General features: G+C 42.7%; 2 protein-coding genes across 8 annotated transcripts in view; both read left to right on the top strand.

Annotated features, from left to right (window-relative positions):
* Nucleotides 1-4,884, top strand: part of LOC127005139 (casein kinase I-like) — a 79,398-nt gene extending 74,514 nt beyond the window's left edge. For all 7 annotated transcript variants that reach the window (XM_050873748.1, XM_050873746.1, XM_050873750.1 and 4 more), the window contains one exon: nucleotides 1,421-4,884. In XM_050873748.1, coding sequence (XP_050729705.1) covers nucleotides 1,421-1,472 — 52 coding nt within the window. In that variant the 3' untranslated portion in view covers nucleotides 1,473-4,884. The remainder of the gene's footprint in view (nucleotides 1-1,420) is intronic.
* A 2,732-nt stretch (nucleotides 4,885-7,616) lies between these two features.
* Nucleotides 7,617-16,820, top strand: LOC127005138 (uncharacterized). The gene is made up of 4 exons (XM_050873744.1): nucleotides 7,617-8,099; nucleotides 10,971-11,655; nucleotides 13,531-13,609; nucleotides 14,020-16,820. The coding sequence occupies exons 1-4, from the start codon at nucleotides 8,010-8,012 to the stop codon at nucleotides 16,346-16,348; spliced, it is 3,183 nt and encodes a 1,060-aa protein (XP_050729701.1). The 5' UTR covers nucleotides 7,617-8,009; the 3' UTR covers nucleotides 16,349-16,820.
* The last annotated feature ends 2,198 nt before the right edge of the window (nucleotides 16,821-19,018 follow it).

The following is a 19,018-nucleotide window of genomic DNA, read 5'->3' as shown; positions in this document are numbered from 1 at the left end:
CTGAGATCCAAGCTCATTCAGGGACTGTACTGGTTGTTGATCACAAGTTAACCCTCTCGCGTACGATGACGCGTTTCGCGTCATCAAGGGTAAAAGGTCAAATTTGGGAGCGTCATTTGTCGGGATAGTTTCTTAATGGTAACATAAGGCAACCTTTCTAAGGAGCATAGACGAGGAGCGTAAACTCTGTAGATTATATAGAAAAAAACAGTTTTCTTGTTTTCTTGAGTGGAACAGAAACGTATTGGAAACTTACAGTGCGCGAGAGGGTTAAGCACATGATCAGACCATAGTAAATGACACACACACACACACACACACACACACACACACACACACACACACACACACACTTATGCACACACACACACACACACACACTTATGCACACACACACACACACACACACACACACACACACACACACACACTTATGCACACACACACACACACACACACACACACACACACACACACATACATATAGAATATGATAGGTATAGAATGGTAAGAAATATAGGAATAGGATTCCACTACATAAGAACATAAGAACGTAAGGAGTCTGCAAGAGACCGGTTGGCCTATACAAGGCAGCTCCTGTACACTCAGCCCCACCTTACTTCACCATCCATGGCTTTATCTTACCTCTTCTTGAATGTATCTACGGTATTGGCACCTACAACATGGCCCCCAAGCCTGTTCCATTCGTCCACCACTCTATTGGTGAACCAATTCTTGCCTAGAAAGAATACAAAGGATGGCAACGAAGATGGTTCCAGAACTGGAGGGATTGTCATATGAAGAAAGGTTAAAGGAAATGGACCTGCCAACATTGGAACAAAGAAGAGAAAGGGCAGACCTAATACAAATGTATAAATTTTGGAATAAAATGGAAGAAGTAGATAATGAGGAGTTACTACTAAGAGAAGTAAGAAATACCAGCAACACACGAGGACACAGCAAAAAATTGAGAAAAGGAAGATGCTTGAGAGATATAAAAAAATATAGCTTCCCGCAAAGAAATATAGAGGATGTAGTATCGGTGAAGAGTGTGCATAACATTAAGGAAAAGCTGGACAAATACAGATATGGAGATGGTACCACATGACTGTAAACCCAGGCCCTGTAAAACTACAACTAAATAAATACAACTAGGTAAATACACACACACACACACACACACACACAGTATTGGCGAGGAGTGTGCAAAGCTTTAAATAAAAGTTGGATAAATGCAGATACAGAGATGGGACCACACAAGCGTAAAGCCCAGGCCCTGTAAAACTACAACTAGGTAAATACAACTAGGTAAATACACACACACACACACACACACACACACACACACACACACACACACACAATTCACACTGCTGTTTCTTCTGTTCTTCAGTAGTAAAGACACCCATTTTATTTGCAGGTGTTGCTGCTTCTTCAAAAGAAAGAAGAAGAAGGCTGGGCGTGGCAAGTGACTGGCGGTGGTGCAGTGCTCACCGGAGAGAGAAGCCATCGCAGTGCTGCTGCCAGCCTCACAGTCGCAGTCCAATGAGAGCATCCTCAACCCTCAGGCGCCGCCACCAGGGGGAGGGCACCAGACCAACCCCCACAAGCACTGATCACTTGACCATTACCTCATCACCACCGGAAGCACTGCATCTCCAGTGTAGTCAAGTACTTGCCTCTCAAGACGTGAAATCCAGCCTCATGCTTACATCTGTGTTGTGTAAAAATTTGTTGTGACCCCATCTGGCACGTCTGTGTACTGTTACGCCTGTGCTGAGATGAGCCGTGTGTCCCGGAAGACGGTGGGTGGTGACCGAGCCTCGGAACTTGGTCCGGTGATTCTGCTTATATATATATTTTGCTGTACACACATCTGGAGTGCTGGAAGATGGTTTGCCAAAGCGACTTTTATTTTGGACAACCTATATTGCATCTGTGTGGAAGGGATTCATAGAGAAATTATTTTCAGCACCTTGATCTTAACGGACACTGAGCTTAATGTAGAAAAAAAGTGTGCAATAAAGATATACTCAGTTCTATACTTCATTAGATGGTGATTGCTCTCGGCTGAAATAAGTTTCCTGTAACAGAAAACGATTATCACCAGACTGGACCTGAAGAGGGCTGAGGTGGTGGTGGTGGTGGTTAAGACAAGCTGGAGGTCACCAAGAATTGCTTAGTTTGGATTGAAGCCCATGTTCCCTGGGATATATTCCCCCCCCATAGGCCTAGCCTGTAACTGTGGTGAGTGTAGTCCTTTCCTGCTTGTGTGACTCATCGATGTTTTATTTTCCCTATTTATAATACATATTAGGATGCTCATTGGGGGTCACACAAAGCTGAAGGCGACTCGCTCACTCACACTTGTTCTGTGATTATTACTCATGACGAGTCTTGCTGCTCGTTCACTCCATCTACCAAAAAGTGAAGGAACTTGTGCTTCGAGGAAACATTCTTCTGTTCACCAAGTGACATGTTTTTGTTCTCTTTTTCTGTTTAGTTGCCTTGGGGAAATACTAATGTTTACACATTCTGGGACAACACTTGTGTAGATGTAGCTTGGTTGAAGCAAGTCATGACCAAGGGAGGCGGGATATATCTATATGTATATTTTTTCTTTATGATGTCCCAGTGTTGGTACCAAACTGAAATCCAGTGGCATAGCTATATAACTTTAATATTATTTTACCTACCTAGAAATTATAACAAAATATAGTCACTTAAAATTCTGAACAAGCAACATTGATTCTCAGTATGAGTGAAGGTTTGCCATCAAGAAGCAGAGCAGTGGTGGTGGAACTGTCATGCTCCAGTCTTAGTGGAACACCAGGTCTTGAGAGCAGAGAGCTGTTTTCAAGTGCCAAGGAGATGGAGGCACCAGCTGAAACACAGGTGACACACAGTAGTAGTCCCATATTTGGGGTTAGTGGACCAAGAGCCATCAACAAGGGAGAATTACAAGTCACCCACCACAGATTAGGGGGCTGGTGGTATATAGTCAGTCAGTTTTCATGTACCAAGAGGGCGGCAGGGATGAGCATAGTATGGCGGCAACATCTATTTACTAACTGTCAGTAATGTGAAGGAGTTGGTAACTGGGGAAGTAAAGAGCAGATGTTTTAACAGGCATGTGATTATTCCATTTTTTTCTTTACTTTGCTAGTCCTGAGGCTTTGGAAATGTGCACAGTGGAAGGTCAGATGAGTGTAGGGAAATGGACTGGAGTGGAGGTGGAATGACGGTGGTCCTTCATCGTGTGGCAGTATTTTCCTCCTGACCTTGTGTTACACCATGATCTCGTGTCCCAGGGCTTGTGTCGGCAGCGTCCAGCCTTCCTTCCCCTTCCCCTCGTCAGGAAGCCTCGCGTTGCAGGGTGGGTTGGGGACTACCCGTGTTTTTATGTTTAGTGGTTCACAGGAATATAAAACTCATAACCACCCAGAAAACAATGAATATAATTTTTTTTGTCATCCAAAGCTTTCATTCATTTGTTTTATTATTCCCATTAATATAAATTATTTTATTCTTATATCCATCCTTGGGCACTTTTTCTATCATCATCTTCCTTTTTTTTTTTATTATTTTTTTAGGTTTATCCTCATTCTCTCTTTTTGTTTGAAGGGAGGTCATCATTTACTTTTATTTGTTTTAGTCACAACTGATATTGCCTGTTGAGGCTCTTGTATTTTCCTAATGGTCACCTCAGCTGTTTGGACTTGCCTACATATGGTCACATTCTTGCTCACATTTTATGGATGTAGTGAGGGAACTAATATATTTAGGTGTATAGAAATATTTATTGAACACCAGTCATCAGGGAGTACTGGTATATGAATATTATTGCATCCTATTTTGTGCTGAAGCCATTTTATTCTGTCCAGTTTTTTAGATAAAAGTTTATGACATCTTGCTGCTGAGCTCTTTTTAGAAGTAGTAGTGACCTGGTCCACAGACAAGTGTGTGCAAAGCAAACAATAATCAGAGTGTAGTGCTGCATTGCCTTCCTTCACACTGGTGCTGATGCCATCTGCAACACACTGCAGCAGTCCTGGAATCCCAGCAGCAGAAACCAAAGCCAGGCTAGATGAGAACAGAAGAAGGAACCTGGCCTGGTTAGTGAGCCTGCAGTGTGTGTGCTTGGTGAGGAGGGGACAGGCTGCCCGTGCTTCAACACCAGGCACGCAGGAAGTGATGAAGTAGTCGGGTAGTAGCGGCACCACCAGTGTTATCACCACCACCCATTTTGCACAGACATCAGCCACGATAGATAAAGTACCAGTTTTTAATATATTATTTTGCACTCTTCAGTGTACACAGGGCGTTACTATTAAAGTTATTACCGTTGTGTTTGAGTTCAGTATTGCTGATGCGATGACAAACCATTTTGTAGGAAGCCAGGCTGATGTGATCATCCCCCTACCGTCACCATAGGTCTTGGCCGTCAGTGTCATGTATATATGTGATTATTCATGAGCAAATGGCTTGCTTCTCTATGGAGGTCAGTGATCATGTTGGAGTGAGTGTGTATGAGTGGAGACGGTAGTGTCATCTGTGATTTTCTCACTAGGAATTATCTGAATGCTAATTATGAACTAAGTTGAGTAAGCCAAGTCACAAGAGACTGTCACCCATTTTTGGAAGTCAGCAAGTAGTAAGTTTTTTGTATAATTTCGGATATGGATGTAACCTACAACGGTCCATTGAAGATAGCCATAGTGTATTTCATCTTTCTATGAAGTTGTCCTGTGGTTTGTAAGGATGAAGGAAATCACTTGTTTGCCTGTATGGAACATACTGCTTCAATGTGCTGTTAATAATAAAACTCAGCATTTGTATCCGTATAATCCATATAACTGGAAGAATATAATAATACTGTTGTTACACTCCATTTTATTTTTCCTTTGATTTTTTTTTTTTTTTTTTTTTTTTTTTTTTTTCCCCAGTAGTGGTAGCCTGCACTTAGTTGTATAGTCCATTTCATTCTGTCTGTCCACCAACAAAGCGGGAATTTTGATGGATGTGGCACCTGCGCATTTCTAGTTCATGAATACGTCAAAATCAACTGTTGTGATAGACATTCAAGCTTATTTTTCAATAACATATTTGAATATTTGTGTACAAAAAACAACTCAGTCATTTGCATAAAAAATCTAACATACAAGCACAGGAAAAGACAAGTTTGTATCAAATAACATAGTCACATCATGCTCGAATGATCTGTGTTTTTCAAATTCATTGATTGACAGCTCATTTCAGGTACATTAAAAGACATCTGGCTCTACAAGCGCATGTAAATAATATCTTAATAATTTACTGCATGTAAATTATGATTATTAATCAAAATAACATGAAATAGTAAATAACTGTTGAATGCGATGATAGACTATTTAGAATATTAGGCTACCCATGCTGTTTACATGCAAGTTGTTTGTGTTTTTTTTTTTGTTTTTTTTTCGTTGGGGATATACGACAATCAAATTCCTTATGTATAGACACTTCCCGAGTTGGATGTCACTTTATGTTCCTGAATGAGATGAAATATGGGTATCTGAAAGGCTATGAATCGTTCGAGTATGATATCAGAATATACAGTTTGATATTCAAATTGTTCTTTTGTGTGCTTGTATGGTAGATTGTTGATGAAAATTGGCACGTTTTGCGGTTCATATAAAAAGACGTGGTTTTTTTTTTTGTATACATGAACATTCAAATATATCGGTGAAAATATAAAGTTGATCTTCACGCACTTAAGAACTAACTGCGCAGGTGCCACATCTACGTTCGCGAGTGGACATAAACCAGGGAGGGGGCATGAAGTCTCGCGGTTTGAAGCCACTAAACTGTCAGTCGGCCATATTGTTCAAGCCGGAGAGGAGTGGCCAAATGGATGTACTTCCATGAGCAGCCGGCCAGACCACGCAGACTGGCAGTACATGCTTGCCACTTACAATTTTCTAACTTGTATTTGTAAAGGAGACCGCACATATTGGTGATGAATTGTCCTCACCGCATTTCTTGGTGATCATGAATACATTACCGCGCTTCTTGGATATCATGTACAGTACTTTCTTACGTGTTACAGTATATTTATACTAATAAATTACGAAATTATTTTAATTTCATCCGCCTGCATGTTAAAGTGCTGGAAAACAGTAAGAAGAGAAAATAAAAACATTACGGTACTCCATGGATGCGGTACTCTAACTCTAAGGACAAGCGCCCTCCATGTTAGACACGCTCCACATTCGTATTCGTACCTCGCGGCTTGAACGATATGGCGGCCGATTTGACAGCTGAGACGATGAAAACTGCCTTCACTCACCAGTACAGCGCGCTCGGGGCTGTGGGCCTCTCCACCCTCAATACCTCCATGACAGAAATTGACTATAGTAGCAGTAGTACTGTGTAGTATCATGCTGTGATAACCGGCCTTACAGAGTGATATGAAGAAGGCACAATAGGAAAATATAGGTTGCTTAGAGATGGTTTGGGGCCGAAGACATCATACAGTTTCCAATGAAGCAAAAGAGACTTGCAGATACAAGGAGATTGAGCTAGGCAATACCCAAGGACAATCAGCAGTTATTAGGCATTAAATTTTAAAATGTGACAGTAGATACTTTTTGGGCCAATGTAGTGAAAGTTGGCTGGCCGTGTGTGCCCCGTTACGTGACGCCCCGCTGCCCACGACCCGCGGTGAGGGTGCAGGTGCACATGATGGAGGCTGCCCCCGCCCTGCTGCAGCCATGCCGGCGGGGTTAATTTCCAGAACGTCACCTGTGGCAGTGGGACACTGTTGGACGAAACTATTTTTGGGGAATATTCACGAAAGTGTATTTAAACTGCTCTAACCGAACTTTACATAACCTCCTAACCAGGGGGGGGGGGCTGCACTCCTATGGGACCCCCCCCCCCTCATGTATATGTGACTTATTTCTGCGAGGAGGTATTTCTCGCAACACCGGCTGGACCATGGACCTACGCCGCCAGAGGAGGCTACGCATTCGTGAATATTATCCCATTTTTTCTGGTAGTTTTCGGTGTCTTATGAAATAATCTGCTGACTGTTTGTCACAAATATTATTTTTAAAACACTAAACGACTGACTATTGTGAATACGCCGCCGCAGCCGCAAAATAGCTCGCAGAGAGATCGAGATTCAACTTTGATTGATTGATAGTTCATTGTTGCAGGTAAACAACAAGGGAGAAGGGAGGAACATGCCATCCCAACCCCCAGGCAGGACAGTGTGTGATTATACAACTATTAGTACACGTGTAGGTAACACCATGAAACTAAAAAGATACAATGGTAGTAAGGAAAGCACAACAAGGGAGGGGGGCGGTACCTGCCGGCCTCCCCCTGGACAAAACTTCCTTATTGTTTCTATATTTCTAACGGGGGGAAGGGGGGGGAGGGGCGCGCTTCGCCCCCTCGACCCCCCTTCTATTTGCGACGGAAAGCAATACGGTAGTGTGTTGTATGGACACAAAATACTTCAAATAGATAGCCTCTCTCTGCGAGCTATTTTGCGGGTGGGGCGGCGGATGCACAAGCACGTACCAAGGTCACGGTGTTCTTTGCTGTAAGATTGGTGACGTTCTGTAATAATACGCGGGTTGTGGGGGTGTCGTTTGAATCATCATAATAATAATAATGATAATAATATACCCTCTTATCACAGCATCGGGTGCTCGGAGCGTTGGTTTCGGTAACACTTATCCAAATAATTTCTATCCAGACAACGCATTTATCATGATCTTGAGCACTTGTGAATTATAAAACACCTTCCCTCAATAATGCATATTTGATAATAGAGCTTGAAACACTTTAAATTGTGTTTAACGTTTAACATAACCGAAAACTTCAAAGCCGAATAAGGCAACAACAAACCCGTCTTATCTATCATGACGCAAGACTCGGGAAAAGAGAACGTTTGATGGTTACGTTGATCGCCTTGCATACGTTTAGCGGCCTTAAACACAAGTGGCCACGACCAGGAGACTATGCTGGAGGACGCCCAGGACATTGCTAGAGCAGCGAGGAGGCGAGACACGGAGACCACGATGACGAGAGGAGGCGGGACAGATCTAGGGGCAAGTATACACACACACACACACACACACACAAGCAAACAGTAGATGAAATAACATGCAGTCATTTCTCAACATCTTTTTGAGTGTATGCTTTCTTAAGGCTATACGTATCATCCTGGTGGTTGTGAAGATGTGCGAGTTTCTTCTTGGCTGTGAGGATGTATTTTATTTTTTTCTTTTTCGTTTAATGCCCTTTTATTTCCTTATGGGGTTGGATAGGTCGATTAGAGTTTGGGTTTGGGTGTAATTTTAAGGGGAGTGATGAATGGGTGAGGTGTGGCCCTGTGTGGTGGTTGGGTGTAATTTTAAGGGGAGTGGATGAATGAATGAGATGTGGCCCTGTATGGTGGCTGGATGTGATGGTAAAGGGAATGGATGAAGCCTGGTCCTCTGAGGTGATTTGGAAACTTGATAACAATGGATGGGGATGAGTTTATGAAGAGAGTGTATGAGGGCAAGATTGAGGGAAGTAGAATTGGGGCTGCCGTGGTGCATGACATGCTGGAATGGGTGAAACATGGTCCTCTGAGATGGTTTGGATATGATAACAATGGATGGGGATGAGTTTATGAAGAGGGTTTATGAGGGCAAGATTGAGGGATATGGTATCGGGGAGACTAGTAAAAGGGATCATTAAGTAGTGTTTAAGAGGGAAATTAGGCAGGTGAGGGATTGAATAAGTTGGGGAGTGCTGCACCAGGAAGTATTAGAGGCCTCTCTTTTGTGGACACCCCCTTGGAGGAAGTTCAAGTGAGGGGTAAGGGTGTAGGAGATACAGAGAGATAGATAGATTTTTTTTAACTTATGGCACCAGTAGGCTTTCTTTGTTTGGGCCTTCTAGTCATCCTAAGCTTGTTATGGTGCAGCAAGTTTTCTTTTTATTTTTTTATAGAGGCACCATCATGCTTGGCTCATGCTGTCCCCCAAATCTCATTCTTGATCCACTTTAGATTAGTTTATTTAGAGTGTGAGTTGATAGGTGTTTTTTAGCTCAGTATGTGGGTTGTCTTAGGTCACTCGGTGATGACTGAAAATTGTCAGCTTGCATTGACAAGCGGGACTTGTACCCTGGTCTTCCAGGACGCTGCTCCCCCCACTAGTCACTCAAGCCACCTTTTCCCCAGGAGGAAGAATGGTTATAAGTTCATGAACAATTTTCAGAGTAACTAATCATGATTACTTAACCTAACCTAATGTATAGTAACCCCTTCCTGCTAAATCAGTTACCTATTGCCTCTAAATTATTAACCAGATCTCATCAACCATTAGCTTACCTCACCACTTTAGTTATTTAGTTCCAATGGTGGAAGTGCTTTAGCTTGGTCTGGCTTGGCCCAAGCTGAGGTGGCTCACACAAACACTGCTGATGCTCACCAATAAACATTAATACCTGTATATTATGACAGATTGGGGTTTCACTTTCTTTTTAAACTAAAGCTAGTCCAGAAGACTTCAAAATTCTCTGTGGCTATTATTGTGGAAAGATTACAGGTGGAGAGTATAAGCTATAAGAGACTAGAGTTGGTTTTCTAAATGTTATGCATCAGAATAATATACTATACCTTGTTTGCAATATGAGGCTGTTCAGTTCTGCTTATATTACCCTGCCTCATAACCCTTCCAGAATTACAGGGTGCCCCATAGCATTCCTCTGTAAAGGTCTACACATTATACTGTCTTCCTACTGTTTTGGAATGACAAGGGCTGAAGTATATCATTCCCCTGTCAACTTTTACCTCATAATTGCTAGCTTTTTTTTTTTTTTTTAATCAAAGGACATGGCTCAAGGGCAAAAAAAAGAGTACAAAAAAAAAGCCAGCTACTTGCTGCTCCCATAATAGATAACAGTAAAGAGTAGCCATAAAGAGGTCAATTTTGGGTGGAGAGGTGTCTTGATACACTCTTCTTGAAAGATGTCAAATCATAGGCAGGAGGAAATACAGATGAAGGAAGGCTGTTCCAGAGTTTACCAGTGAAAGGGATGAAAGAATGGAGATGCTGGTTAACTCTTGCATAAGGGGTTTGGACAGTATAGGGATGAGCATGAGTAGAAAGTCGTGTGCAGCGGGGCCGCGGGAGGGGGGGAGGCATGCAGTTAGCAAGTTCAGAAGACCAGTTAGCATGAAAATATCGATAGAAGATAGAAAGAGATGCAACATGGCGGCGGAATTTAAGAGGGAGAAGACTTTCAGTAAGAGGAGGAGAGCTGATGAGACGAAGAGCCTTAGACTCCACTCTGTCCAGGAGAGCTGTGTGAGTGGAGCCCACCCACACATGAGATGCATACTCCATACGAGGGCGGACAATGCCCCTATAAATGGAAAGCATCTGTGCGGGGGAGAAGAACTGTCAGAGACAATACAGATCGCCCAACCTCGAGAAAGCTGATTTAGTAAGAGAGGAGATTGAAGTTTCCAGTTGATATTTTGAGCTAAGGATAGACCGAGGATATTTAGTGTTGAAGAAGGTGACAGCTGAGTGTTACCGAAGAATAGGGATAGGTGTTTGGAAGATTATGTCGAGTTGATAGGTGGAGAAATTGGTTTTTTGAGGCATTGAAGGACACAAGGTTCCTTTTACCCCAATTGGAAATGATAGCAAGGTCTGAGGTTAAGTGTTCTGCAGCCTCCACTCTGTCTTGTAAATTCCAGAAAAATAGGAGGCTGGCCTGTATTCATCATTCCCCTGTCCAGTCCTCCATATTATCCTTTTTACTCTACTAAATAACAAAGATTGGAGTATATTATTCCCCTGTCAACTTCTGCTTCATAAATATTACCTATCTTGTAACTTCCAGAATGACAGAAGGCTGGCCTCTTTACTGCATTCCCTGTCCAGTCCTTTGTACATTTTCCCTTTTTACTCTTCCAGGATGACAAGGGGCTGGACTTCATCATTCCCTTGCTCATGTTCTTGCATAAGACTTGCCACAAGGCTGTCTGCTGCTTCTTGATGAAACACTTTGGGACCACAGACTACGTAAATAAAAAAATCAACACACGCGAGGGGAAAAGCATGACGTTGAAGATCTTTCTGGAGCAAGTGAACGAGGATGGAAAAAAAATGAAGGCCAAAAATGAAATGAGGGGAGGAAAACCAAAAAATATAAACAAAAAAGGTAACCCGACACAGCAACAACAGCAGCCCTCTGCAGAGAGTATGAAGCGGCGAGACGACATACAGAATATTACAGAAAATGAGGAGATCCTCAACTCAGTGGCAGTGGGTGCCCTCATGCTGGAGGATGAGGCATGCCAGAAAGAACTGGAGAAGCTGGACATCTGCTTTGTCTTGAACATTATCCTCAATTCAGTCATCAACATTCCACTGTACGGCCTTGAGAAATTCTTCTTTGAATTCAAGGGAGTGAGGAAGGTTTTGGTCCACCCTAAGTTCTACTTCACCGAGAAAGACTTTGACAATAATTTAAAAAAACTAATGGCTGCTGCTGAGGAGCTGTACAAGCATCTCTCCCTCAATGAGCAGGAGCTGCAGAAGAGTGAGAAAGACTGCCGTCAAGATGCTGCTACTGGAAACAAGGCCCTGCTCATCCAACGTGAGTGTTTGTGTGTATGTGTGTGTATATTTACCTATTTGTATTTACCTGTTTGTAGAATACAGGGCCTGAGCTCAAGCTCGGTCAGTCCTGTCTCCCAATCTATATTTGTCCAGCTTTTCCTTCATTCTATGGACACTGCCTGCTTCAACAATGTCTACTTTACTAAGTCCATTCCATGTATCCACACCTGTTCCATCTCAATTAAATAATTTCTATCCAACATTTTCATTCCACTTGTATTCCTGTACAACGCTATCAGGTCTCCTCTTCTTTTTTCCAGTGTTGGTAGGTATCTTGTTTATGTGCTTCTCAGGTGTCAGTGTGTCTTGTATTATAATTCCTAAGTCTTTTTCTTCCTTCACTGTGTTGATGATTGTCCTTCCCATCTTAACACTCTACTTGGTCTATTATTGCTCTTGACCATTTTCATTATGTGACACTTCTTTGTTACATTATCCTGCCAACTCTGTCACATGCGTCAGATGTGGACATGGAATGCAGCACAGCGATTTAGAATATGTGCAGTGGAAATGAGTTATATAAGAGATGCATGTGGTGTGTCAGGATGGGATGGAGAAAGTAATGAAAGCGTGTATGAGCGGTTTGGTATGGGTGCAACAGCGAAAGGAGTGGAGTGTTGAGTGGTGGAGTGGGTGAAGCGTGGTGCATTGAGATAGTTTGGACACATGATGACTTCCCATTTTCTGCCTATTAACAAGGTACGTATTTTGAGATAGCAAGGGAGTAAAGTCGAAAAAATTGTGATAACAAGGGAGTAAAGTCGGAAAAAGTCTATTTTCCACGGGTCGGAACCAATAAGCGCTTTTAAATGGATTTCAATACCTCGAGTTTAGCGCCATACCTTCGGAGTGAAGCAAGCGCGAAACTCGAGAGGGTACTGTGTATATATATATATATATATATATATATATATATATATATAGATATATAGATATATATATATATATATATATATATATATATATATATATATACCATTATTATTATCTATCTCTTTTATTACATATAGACATCCCTAAATACTGCAATACTGCAATTTTAAATAATATAAGAGGTTGAAGCCTTTATTATTATGCCCAAGGATTTTTCCAACAATACGCCTATATATTAAAATTACGAATATAAAATTAAACAAAAAATATACAAAAATGCATTAGCTTATTTATCACTTTCTCGCGGAACCACTATCAACATCTTGTGGAACCCCGATTGAAAAACACTGGCCTAAAGGAATGACATGGTGAAGCTGTTCCCGTATTAGAGTCACTGGAGTGGACTGCAGTGTGTTAGTGTTGGAGGAGGAGTAAGTATTTAGTATTGGTGTGATTGTTGCACCATGTGCGACTGTTGTATGTTGGGCAGAATTGGGGCACATTGGTCTTGTGGGTTGGAGTGTCAAGCCATGGCAGTGAAGAGTCAGGGGGCCATATTCTCAAACATTTTGGAGCCCAAGCACTACACTCACTTGACAAGGCTTTCATAGGAGTTTTGGGCATTTGCAGAGGTAATTTTGTGACCCTTTTGGTAATATGATTCTTCTTTACCATGAACCTAAAAAAACACTCAATGGAAAAAGAGTAACAACCTTTAAGGCCTTCGGAAATCGTTGATGTGAAAGCTTGAATCGTCTAAGAATACCAAACAGGGCGTGGTGGTTTGAGCCTCTTTGCCGCCGCGTGACGTCAGGAAGGGCATCCAGTCTTAAACCCTAAACTACAACCTCAAAACAGACCCTGTATGAACTTAAGTAAAGTCTGTCAAGAGAAAGAAAAAAAATGTGTATTGATGCACCAAATAGTTTTCTGAATGTATTACTATTGAATGTGTCAGTAAACTAACCAACTCTTGCAGATAATCTGGTAAAAGAGGCCCACGAGAAGTACATCCCTCCTGATTCTACTTTTGTGCCTCCAGACATCACATTATTAAAGTAAGGAACAGTCATAATTTTTTATAATTTCCTTGATTTAGGTAGTTACAAATTCTATACAAATTACCTTGTCAGATTTCTCATTCTTCACTTCTACTTACTTATTCTCTTGGGCTACTTGTGCCATAGTGTAATTTGTAGAAAAAATTGATATGTTGGATATAGCCATCAACCTGCGTAAACGGTTCATTCTTAAAGCTCATAGGGGATGGGGTCTGGCTCTGCTATTATTGGAACTGATGTCATTATATTAAATCTGCAGCAATGTTAGAAAAACAGTATTTATTCCCATAACTGACCAAAATAATGAAATATTTGGGGAAAACAAAGGAATGTCTATTCTTTGAGTTAGCAGAGGCAAAGCTTCAAGTAGGGAACTCTCATAAAGCTTATGTGTTACTTTTCTGCAGAACTAGTGGCAAGGAAGTACTAATACAAGACCTGAACAAGTTTATTGAAGGCCAACAAGATCAGAAGAACGTCATCGTGCTGAGTGGAGAGCATAGAGAAGAAAAGGCGCGACTCCTGGAGGGCTTGGCGTCCACCTTCAAGGGCCACAAGAGGTTCAAATTGGTGGTGCATGTGAATGAGAGGGACAGGAAGCACTCCCACTGGCTGTTGGCTGGGACTGAGGCCACCGGCGAACACTTTGCTGCCACATTTCAGGACCAAGTGTTTGACTGCCTTGCACACTTGGCACCGCGCACAGTGCATCAATATGGCCTGGACGCTGTGAAGGCTGCAATCAGTGCCTTCCAGAAGGACATTCTCTTCCTTGTCAACTGGAACAATCTGGGTCATGTGAGTAGTGAGCTTCAGAAGGGAACATGGGTGCTTACTTATGAGGGAAAGGAGCCTCCCCTGGCAGACTGGCAGGTGCTGAGGCTTGAGCTCTACACTGAGGCTCAAGTGCTGGAGATGATAAACTACCACACCCACAAGGAGAGCAATGAGATCAGGGAAAGCAAGAGTAAGGAGAAGCTAAGGGATGTCATGATGGGCTGCTACAACAGACTTGACAACAAGAACATCCTCTCTTCCCTTGACATGATCCAGATATTCTTGGAAGTGTGCACACGTGAATCTGTGGAAAGCGACTTTGAGTTGGTGAAGATCCATGTGGAGAACTCTCTGAAAGGCTTTGAAGGTGACAAACAAGCCAGGGAGGACATTATGGTAAGACTCGGTAAGGATGCCTACACCTCTATATATAAATCAGGATTCATCAGCAAGGACAACATTCCTCAGTTTGTGCTTGAGTCCTTCCTATATCCTGTTGAGGGCAAGGGATGGAGCTTCAAGCATTCCAGCACGCGGGACTTCATGGCTGCCAAGTATGTTGTCGCCAACCAGATAGAGGCACAGAGGGAATGGGTGAACGAGAATGTTGTCTCCTTTAAAAGGGTGTTTAAGTTTGCATGTTTCCTGTGGTGTAGGAGTGACTCTAAGGAGAGGGAGTACCTGCCACACATGGAGGCATTCCTGAAAATATTCCTGAGTGCTCCAAAGAAGGGGGAAAAGACACAAGGTAGTCCTTTTGACAGCTGGGACTTGTTATTTGACCTGGATGATGTTGGCAGTCGTAAAGTCCTGAAACCCCTGATGTCCATCCTCTCAGACATCCCGTGCTGGTGCTTCAATGCTGCTCAGTGTCAGGGTCTGGACAAGAGGCTGACCAGAATGGACAAAATTCTGAGAGGGAAAGAGCTCACTCTGAAAAAGGACAACCCTCTCATCATCAAGTTAAAGAGCACCAACACCAACATGAAACTAATCACAGAGTTCTGGAAAAAGTTGAGGCAAATACCAGCAATGTATGACTGCGTCAGGATTGAGATGACTGTTGAGGGTGAAGACACCAGTCACAGAAATGAAATAGAGGACTTCTTCAAGACAGTAGCTGATACAGATGTCCCTCTTTACATCACCCGGTACAAGGGTCCACTTTTCCCATCCATCATGTCCAAGTGTCTTAAGTGTGAGTGCATGCAAAACCTTGAGATCCTGGAGGTGTGTGTGAATGATGTCTCGTCCCTGAAAGAGGTGTTGTCGTGTGGAGTCAAAGAAATGCACATTATGATTAACATTGAGTCACCTGAGGAGAGCAATTTTACACCTTCTAGTATTGTGTTCCCTTCAGTGGGCTCTGTGCATATGTCCATAAAGTATTTCCACAACATTCAGCAGTTGTTGGATGGCCTCCAGGGCTGTCACCACCTGTGTTCACTGAGCATTCATGACCTGTATATCATGTCCAATTTTAAGCTCAATCTCTCAGCTTTCAGCCAGTTAGAGAGTCTTAACATAAGGTTTGAACCTGATACAGTAGATGTCAGACCCTTAGCACCAGAGGAAGAGAGGATGGAGGGGGTGGAGGAGGGTGGAGAGGGCAATGAACACAGACTACTACCTCGATCCAGCTGGTTGTCCCACCTCTTACCTCACTTAACACTGCCGGAAAATTTTAAAAGGCTACTCCTAAGAAACGTTGACTTCTTCAGAGACTCCAACCAAAACCTGATCAATGAGCTCTCTGAGAAATACAGCATCAAGAGAGTTGTGAATCTGGACTCAAGTGTTTCTTTCATTGGGGCTGGGCAGACTCATTGCTCACAGACTGGCGATGATGATGAGGAGGAGGAAGAGAACCATAAAGAAGGGAAGAGATTGCAGATGACAGAGTTCCCTGATATCGGGGAATCATCTACAAAAAGAACCCGGCTGGCCGAGGAGAAATGATGCCATGAACTCGAACGAACCAGATGGGATGGAGGTTGTGTAATTGCCGACGGGAAGCTTTGTTTTGACTGTTGCTGTATCTCCTGCCAGTGTTACTCCAATGTAGGACACGAGGACAGCTGCAGCACCCACAGGCCCTTGGCTGACCTGATCAACAACATGCATAGTCTCAGCATTAAGTGCTTCTCTTACTCCTCCGACAGTTATCCTGCCAGAATGGACGTGTCTGGAGAGTAGAGTAGTGTGCATAATGGAAGGGCTTCCTGATGATGATGCCCAAAAAGTGGATTCTGGAAGCTGCATGTCCTAGTTCTTCCTTCCCCTGAGGCTGGCACAGGTTATTACCATGAGAGGGACGGCCGTGTCTCCACTTGGGGCGGCTAAAGTGGCTGAGCATCTAAAGGAAATTAAGAGAACAGAAGTAATAAATCCGTTTGCCCTCACTATTGAGACAAGCTGGCACCCCTCAGATGACACCTCTCTAGAGGGACTGGGACTTCCTGGGGACGGCTGACTACCTCTTGCAGCTCCATTACAAGTGTGGGTGCTCACCTACCTGCTTCCACACCTAGGACACCTTGAGAGGGTGCTGAGGACTTGGCTGTAACTATATAGTCTGTTCTTCTTAGCCTTGTTCTGCTACTTTTTCATCTTGTTCTTCCTTTTTTTCTTCTTTTCTTCTTTTCTTTCATGTTCTTATTTTTTGTTCTGCTGCTTCTTCCTTTCGTCTTCTCCTCCTCCTTCATCTTTTTTTTCTTCATCATTTTCTTCTTTTTTTCATTTTCTTTTCTTCTGTTCTTGTTCTTTCTTCTTTTTCTTTTTCTCCTTTTTCTTCTTGCCTAATATTCCTGTGTGCTTCTTGCCATTACCCTCTCGTGCACAAGTCTGTGTCCTACCCAGTCAAACCTGCAGTGGAGGTATTCAAACCCGTCTACTATATGTCAGATCTTGTTGTCGTCCTTGCCCTGTATTCCTGCGTGCTTTACCTCTGTACCTGATCATGGGGAAGTCAAAGGCCCATCTAGACAATCCTACACTGGGGAAAGTAACGACTCGTGTCATAAATAGATATATTTTTGTCTTCTTTGCCATATAATTTTGAGTCTTACATCCTAACCTGTCATGTACAAGTCCATACCCCATTGTGTCTGGGAATCAGAGACCAGATATGTGATAAATCCAGGTCCAGGGCTCAATCTCATTGTTTGAATTAATATGCAGCAAAGCCATAGAGTAGGAGATCACAGGCTCCATGTTGTTACCAAGAGAGCCGTGTGAAATTCAAATTGAGACTTATACAATAGTGTTTTATTGTTTGTGCTCTTGGTACTTCTTTACAATACCTGGAGTACAAAAAAACATTTGTATCAACATCTGTTTGAATTTCACATAGCTCCTTTGGTAACAACATGGCATCCGTGATGAAGGTGGCCAAACTCCTATTCCGTGATTGATGTGCAGTACTGTATTGTCTGAAGCACTCTATCACACCATCAATAGTCTTGTGGGTCATGGTGGCCTGGTGAGTTGGAGCGTCAAGCTGTGGTAGTGAAGGGTCAGGGCGAGGGGGTTTGAACCTCTGAGCCTCAGGAAGGGTATCCAGTCTTAAACCCCAAGCCACAACCCCATAACAGCGACCTTTTATGAACATAGTTAGATGCTGTCAAAACAAAGAAGAAGTGCTCCTTCTTTCTGTGCAGGGCAGTCATGAAGCCCAAATACCATGACAGAAAATACTGTGTACATTATTTTATAGAACACTGCATGGTACAGGAAATTCATCAGTGTCAGATATTGTCACACTGCTCAGATAAGTGGATTTTCAGACTCAGATTGCAGAACATATGAAGCTGTATACATTAAAATTTCCTGCCTTAAAAAATCTGACTATTGGCATGTTCTGACTGATGGGACTTGAATCTATAAACTGTTACTGCATAATGATGTAACTTCGCTCATATTTAATCATATTTTAGTTTTCCTGATGTCTGGCCTCCAGGATGACCCACGCCTGGAAGAAAATTAGTGATAATGACGGTGAGTGATGGTGATGGACCGGTGATGGTGTGACGGACCGTTTCAGATGTTAGTAATTTTGATATAATTATTTTTACAATATATATATTTATGAAGAGAAATAAATATATGGAAATCATATGCATTTGTCTGTTACTTTGAACATTGTTGCAGCTGTTATTGGTTGAGGGTGGTGTGCAGAACTTCCTGTAGCCTCAGTGTTGTTAGTAGTGAGTTATTCTGTTCATATAAGGATGCAGCTCAAGGGGAGATCAAAAGTATTTATAGGAAAAGCCTGCTGTAGCTCTGCTCCCTCAGACACAGAACAGTCGAAACAGACGGTGTGATTCTGTTGTACGGCTGTCTTGATGCTCCCCTCATGAAAGTTGAAGTCGTAGGTGGGAGAAAATACAGACAAATGAAAGCTGTTCCAGGCTGTACCAGTGAAAGGGATGAAATAATTGTAATGCTGACTTGCGTGATGGGCGAGCCTCCCATGACTCACTTAGCCAGTGGGTTACCCCTTTCGCTGACTTGTAAAGGAGTGGGTCTCCCGTTACGGTGGTCGCGGGTTCGATTCCCGGCACCGGCAAAACCTTTCCTTGTCTTGATTAATTTCTCGTGTGTTTCGTTACGCGCAGTGTTCGTGTAGAA

The sequence above is a fragment of the Eriocheir sinensis genome, chromosome 29 (assembly GCF_024679095.1).
Source record: "Eriocheir sinensis breed Jianghai 21 chromosome 29, ASM2467909v1, whole genome shotgun sequence".
In the NCBI taxonomy this organism is placed as follows: domain Eukaryota; kingdom Metazoa; phylum Arthropoda; class Malacostraca; order Decapoda; family Varunidae; genus Eriocheir; species Eriocheir sinensis.
The sequence above is the reverse complement of the archived record's forward strand: the minus strand, read 5'-3'. Positions and strand labels throughout refer to the sequence as shown.

What these genes read in the sequence shown, in the direction of transcription:
- LOC127005138 (XM_050873744.1), top strand. Translation starts at nt 8,010, where the DNA reads ATGCTGGAGGACGCCCAGGACATTGCTAGAGCAGCGAGGAGGCGAGAC. An exon ending in GAGGCGGGACAGATCTAGGG is followed by an intron (nt 8,100 to 10,970) that starts GCAAGTATACAC and finishes TTACTCTTCCAG; the next exon opens with GATGACAAGGGGCTGGACTT. An exon ending in CAAGGCCCTGCTCATCCAAC is followed by an intron (nt 11,656 to 13,530) that starts GTGAGTGTTTGT and finishes CAACTCTTGCAG; the next exon opens with ATAATCTGGTAAAAGAGGCC.